The 5,729-nt window shown below is 49.4% G+C and overlaps 1 protein-coding gene across 1 annotated transcript; it reads left to right on the top strand.

Annotated features, from left to right (window-relative positions):
• Positions 1 to 244: 244 nt before the first annotated feature.
• PCNA (proliferating cell nuclear antigen) lies at positions 245 to 3,490 on the top strand. The gene is made up of 6 exons (XM_068920819.1): positions 245 to 819; positions 1,670 to 1,767; positions 2,034 to 2,101; positions 2,179 to 2,373; positions 2,708 to 2,831; positions 2,946 to 3,490. The coding sequence occupies exons 1-6, from the start codon at positions 599 to 601 to the stop codon at positions 3,026 to 3,028; spliced, it is 789 nt and encodes a 262-aa protein (XP_068776920.1). The 5' UTR covers positions 245 to 598; the 3' UTR covers positions 3,029 to 3,490.
• Positions 3,491 to 5,729: the final 2,239 nt, after the last annotated feature.

Below are 5,729 nucleotides of genomic sequence, written 5' to 3'. Positions count from 1 at the left end.
CCGCCGCCGCTGCTGCCGCCGCCGCCGCTGCCGCTACCGCCGCTGCTGCCGCCGCTGCGCCCGGCCGCGGCCGCCAGGGGGCGGGCGAGCGCAAGGCGCGCTCAGCCAATCGCCGCCGCGGGACGGCCCGCCCGCCCGAGGGGTGGGTGGGTGTGGCTTCTAGGCCCCGCCCATCACCCTCCCTCCTCCTCGGCTCCGCCCAGGTGTACCCGGATGTGCGCGCCGCTCCGCCGCGCGCCGCCATGATGGGTGGTGCCCGGTGACGGCAGACGGACCCTGGCGCCTCGCGTTCTATGTGCGTGTGTGTGTAACGCGCGCGTTGATTGGCTCTCGCCGGGGCAGCGGGACTAAGGGGAGGAGCGGCGCCGGGATTAGCCGGAGTCGGGGTGGGGGGAAGGGGGCGGGGCAGCGCGTGACGTGAGCGTGGATCGGGCCTCGCTGCAGGGAGCGCGGGTCGCGATTGGCGCCGCCCCGGAGGTGGGCGGGGCGGGGGGGCAGGGTATAAAAGCGGCGTTTGGCGGGCTGCGGCCTTTGGCGGCCGCTTACCTTTTCTGTTTGTGCGTGCGGGCGGGCCTCGTCGGTCGCTGCCGCTGCGAGGATGTTCGAGGCGCGGCTGGTGCAGGGCTCGGTGCTCAAGCGGGTGCTGGAGGCACTCAAGGACCTCATCACCGAGGCCTGCTGGGACCTGGGCTCGGGCGGCATCAGCCTGCAGAGCATGGACTCCTCGCACGTCTCCCTGGTGCAGCTCACGCTGCGCTCCGAGGGCTTCGACACCTACCGCTGCGACCGCAACATCGCCATGGGCGTCAACCTCGCCAGGTAGCGGCGGCCGCGGCCTGTCGGAGACTGGGGACGGGCTCGGCGCTGAGGGGAGCAGCCGTTAGGGCCCGTTGGTGGGGGCGGGGGGGCGGGGGGGCTCGGCGCTGAGGGGAGCAGCCGTTAGGGCCCGTTGGTGGGGGCGGGGGGGCGGGCTCGGCGCTGAGGGGAGCAGCCGTTAGGGCCCGTTGGTGGGGGCGGGGGGGCGGGCTCGGCGCTGAGGGGAGCAGCCGTTAGGGCCCGTTGGTGGGGGCGGGGGGGCGGGCTCGGCGCTGAGGGGAGCAGCCGCCGCCCCTCCCCCATTCTCCACAGAACGCTGGCGCCGTTTTTCGCCGCGCGCGCGGGGCCTGGCGGCGGCGGTGACGTCACTGCCGGCGCGCCGTGGCGGGAAAGCCGGGCGGGGAAGGGGCCTGGCAGGGCCCTGCCCGCCATGGCGTCTCCCCGGGTGGCCCTGCGTCCCCTCCGTCCCAAGAGACAGGGAGGCAGCGGGGGACAAGCCTGAGCTCGGCTCTTGTTAGCCGTCAGGGTGGCTGGAAGCGGGGGGGGGGGGGTCTGGCCTCCCAGGCCGAGGTGCGCAGCAGCATGTGCTGCCTTCCTGGCACTTGGCTGTCATCTAAAGGGTTCACTGCCCTTCTGAACTTGTGGGGTGTGCTGCAGGTGCTAAAGGTGAGGGTTTTGTGCCCGCAGAAGGGAGTAAAGGACTGCATAGAAATCATAATACAGGATTGTGTCAGGTGTTGCACTGGAGGCTAGTGGTTGTTTCTTAGACGACTTTTAACACTATAGAGTAGTGAGCCCATATTTTTGCCCTATCAGGCTGGGACCTTTTACGATCTAGTTTTCGTTCCCCTAGCATGTCAAAAATACTGAAATGTGCTGGAAACGAAGACATAATAACACTCAGAGCAGAAGACAATGCAGACACACTGGCTCTAGTGTTTGAAGCACCAAGTAAGTGTTATGTTTAGTAAATAATTTGCTCCTGTGATGTTTTTAGGTGATCTTCCTAAGTATGTGGTGATCTTCCTGTGTCTGGGTGGTGGGGCCAAGAAGAAATACTTCAGAAGCTGGAAGGCTCTCAAAAATGGGACTAAACAAGATGGATCCCGTTATCCTAACTGAGGTGTTTTTACTCCGGAAAAAATTTTGGGTAGAACTTAAATTGAGGATGATGGCTTTTTTAAACACTTTGTCGGACTAAGCTTTGTTTGTTTTAGATCAGGAAAAAGTGTCTGACTATGAGATGAAGCTAATGGATCTGGATGTGGAGCAACTTGGAATTCCAGTAAGTAGCGACAACTGAAGTGTAGTGACTACATCAAGCTTCTTGGTAGAAGTTTAATTGTGACACTTCCTTTGCAGGAGCAAGAATACAGTTGTGTAGTGAAGATGCCTTCTGCTGAGTTTGCACGCATCTGCAGAGATCTCAGCCACATTGGAGATGCAGTTGTCATCTCTTGTGCCAAAGATGGTGTGAAGTTTTCAGCTAATGGAGAGCTAGGAAATGGGAACATCAAACTGTCACAGACCAGTAATGTGGATAAAGAGGAAGAAGCTGTAAGTTGTGTTGATGGCTAGCTGTTGTTCTCAGGGTTAAGGTTTCTGCTAGTAACTTACTCTCTATGGTAGTGTCATAGGCCACCTACAGGTAGATAAAGATGGGTTGTTTTTCTCCACTTTGTAGAAGCGAGTCAACAAATCACTGCCAACTTTGGCCCCTTAGCCCTGGGGTCTGCCGTGCAGTGCTAAGCAGAACAGAGTGGGGAATAGTGCTGGCTGTTCTCTGCCTTTGCCTGAGGTGTCTAGGTCTGTGACACTGATTTATTTGACAAACTTGGGGGAGCTTGTGGCTTGTGTTAATTGAACTCTAACCTGGCTGATGTTCTCCTAGGTTACAATAGAGATGAATGAGCCTGTCCAATTAACCTTTGCTTTGAGGTATTTGAACTTTTTTACCAAAGCCACTCCACTGTCACCTACAGTCACACTCAGCATGTCTGCAGATGTTCCTCTTGGTAAGTAGAAGCAGCTCTTCTGGGAAGTAACCCTGTAGAGCACTGTCCTCTTAGAACTATGTTAAGAGGGCTTGATTGGCTTTTTCTGAACTATTTTCTGAATATTTTTTCCAGTTGTGGAGTACAAGATTGCTGACATGGGACACTTAAAATACTATCTGGCTCCAAAGATTGAAGATCAACAAGAAGGTTCTTAATTGGGCTGGGAGATCTGCTCAGCTCTTTGGAGAAGACAACTGACTTTGTGAAGGAAATTGTCCGCACAGTTCAGCAGTTTCAGTACATTGGACCGTCAAATGAGCACTGTTAGGCCTGTTTTGTAGATACTTTTGTAAATATTTTTCAGCTTACTGTTTTGCTATACTGGTGTCATTCAAAATAGGAATTTTTGCTCTTCTAGATTATTCCTGTTCCTCCAATAGTCTTTATATGCTGTCTTTAGTTAAAGTCTTCTACTCCTTTTGATTTGTGTTAGAGAAGGAGTGCAATATTTAACTTGAGTAAATATGATGTTGCCTAGTTTTACCTGTGAACTGTAGTTCACTAGGGTTACTGTTTAATGATGCCAGGAGTTCATTCAACCTTTCTTTATATGTTTATTTTTGAAGCGGTATTCTAACTGAAATGTGGAAAATGGAAATAAACATGATTTGACCTTTTTTATCCTGTTTGGGTATGGATGAACTACAGTTTTGTTGAACTGTGTTGATGGTACACTTGCCCCTCTTCTGAAAACTGGCTCGAACAGGCAAGCTTATGCTTGTATTGCTCTGGAGCTCCCAGCTGCTACTGATGGTCATGAGTAGCAGACAAGGGCGGCTCAATCCCTGGGTTAACTACACTGAAGTGGACAGGACACTTGGAACTTGAATAACTAATCCCTCAGTGATGCTGTCTGCTTTAAGCAGGTAAGGCTTGTGAAAGGCCTTGAGTGCGTTAGCTTCATAACTGTTGCTCAGCAAATGCAAGAGCTGACTCTAACAGGGACTGTTCCTGTAGCTGTCAGTATTACTTGAAAATCAAGTCTGAGAGCGTATAGGCCTGCTGAAGTGTGATAGTGACTAAAAGCTGCTTGACCTGATGGAAGGTTGTGGAAAACCTTTCCATTTTCAGCTCTGCCTCTGTTTCTAGTTTATTTACAGCAAGTCACTCCTCAAGTCTCTGCGTGTTGTATTCATTCAGTGCCTTCAGCAGTGCAGTCCCTGGAGCTATCGGCAAGGCCTCTTGATTGAGGGTCTTGGTGATCATATTGAAGTATAAAAAGTAAAGTACACGCATATAAGATTTAGAGCATGTTTTACTCTGAGGGCTTGATCATGAAGGCTGTAACCAACTTGAAAAATAGGATTTGAAAACGGTTTTAGGCAGCTACTTTGGTTTTTTTCCTGTGGTGTTGCCAGAAATCCAGGCTGGAGGGTAAGTGTTTATGGGTATGTGAGCAACTCCACTCTTAGGAATGAGGAACTAGAAAAAAGGCATTTGGCTTGATCAGTGCTCAGTGGTATTAGGACTTACAAAGGGGCCTGTTCAGCCCTGTGGGTGTATTTGTATTTAGGAGGCCCTATACATAGTCATCTATAGGAACTTGGGCGTAAAGTGGCTGCTGACTTGTTAGTTGCATAATCTTAACTCTTCAAAGGTGGTTTAGCAGAAAAATTTCACAAGGTGGCAGTACTAGATTGAGGTAAGAGGCATAATTTCTGCTGTGTCAGAATGATACAGCTTCCACCATGATTGTAACTAGCTCCTGCTCAAAGCCTTGGACTGGATTTTTTTAATGCCTCTTGCCCTCTATTCTTAATGGATAGTAGTACTTGTTTCTTGTTAGAAACCCTTTTAGACTTCAATTTGCTGCTGCTGCTATAAGGTAGATGGGTCCTTGCATGTTCTCACAACTTCTTCCATGAGCTTTGTTGTGTGTATGGCTCAGGGATGTACTCCTATTCTCTTGAACTTTTTAAAGTTGATGGTGAATTGAGTATCTTAAAAAAAAAAAAAAGGGCATTGCAAAAACAAGATCTGGCTCAACTGCCCTAAGTTATGGTATAGCAAGGTAAGTTCTTCGGGCAAGAATCAGATTCATAATATTGTGATACTGAATGTTCATTTTTCTAACTTTCATTTGAGTGACAAGTAAAACTGGACTAGTAACTGAAACCTGAAATCCTTTCAGGTGCAACTTCCTGCTGTATTGGAAATTATTGAACTTCTATTTTTCCTATCCTACCTATCATAACAAGATCATAACAATTAAGCCACCTAGCTTATTTTTAATTCTTCACAACTGCAGCAACCCAGTCTAGGAGCTTCGTGTATAGGAAACATCAAGTAATGCTATAAGTATCTAGGTACTCACGGTTTAGGGAAATATGCTATCTGCTTTCTGGCTAACACCCTACATGCCTAGATACTGGAAAAAAAAATTACCTGGCCCTTCAAAAATTGTTGGGTTTTTGTTTTTTAATTAGTGCTATGTGTTTTTGTTTGAAGCAGTAAGGGTTTAAGGTTCATACCCCTTCCTTAATAAGAAAGGTTACGTTGAGAAAGGGGAAAGACAATTCTTTTAAATGTAAAGAGATTGGGCTCTCAGGCACGTAAAATCCAGAACCTGTTATATGAATTCATGAGAAGGGGAACCATGGTAATTCCTGTGATGAGCTGGGGCAAGTGAAGCAGCAGCTGTATTTCATCCTCTCAGTGTTGATCCTGGTGCTTGAAATAATTTGACGGATTACTGTTGCACACCTCCAGTTGTAATGGAGGGCTGTGCTCTGCCTGTAAATGGTTTAATTACTTCTAGGGCTTCCTTTAGAAAATAAAGCTCTTCTAAAGCATCTGAAAGATCACATGTGCAAGAACAGGCTCTTTCCCAAACAATCTATAAATACTGCCCTAAAA

The sequence above is a fragment of the Struthio camelus genome, chromosome 27 (genome assembly GCF_040807025.1).
Source record: "Struthio camelus isolate bStrCam1 chromosome 27, bStrCam1.hap1, whole genome shotgun sequence".
NCBI lineage: Eukaryota > Metazoa > Chordata > Aves > Struthioniformes > Struthionidae > Struthio > Struthio camelus.
Note: the sequence above shows the minus strand (reverse complement) of the source record. Positions and strands in the feature narration are given on the sequence as shown.

Bases quoted from the DNA above. Each gene is read 5' to 3' on its own strand.
- PCNA (XM_068920819.1), top strand. From the start codon at position 599: ATGTTCGAGGCGCGGCTGGTGCAGGGCTCGGTGCTCAAGCGGGTGCTG. The intron at 2,102-2,178 runs GTAAGTAGCGAC...CTTCCTTTGCAG, and splicing joins TGGAGCAACTTGGAATTCCA to GAGCAAGAATACAGTTGTGT. The intron at 2,374-2,707 runs GTAAGTTGTGTT...ATGTTCTCCTAG, and splicing joins TGGATAAAGAGGAAGAAGCT to GTTACAATAGAGATGAATGA.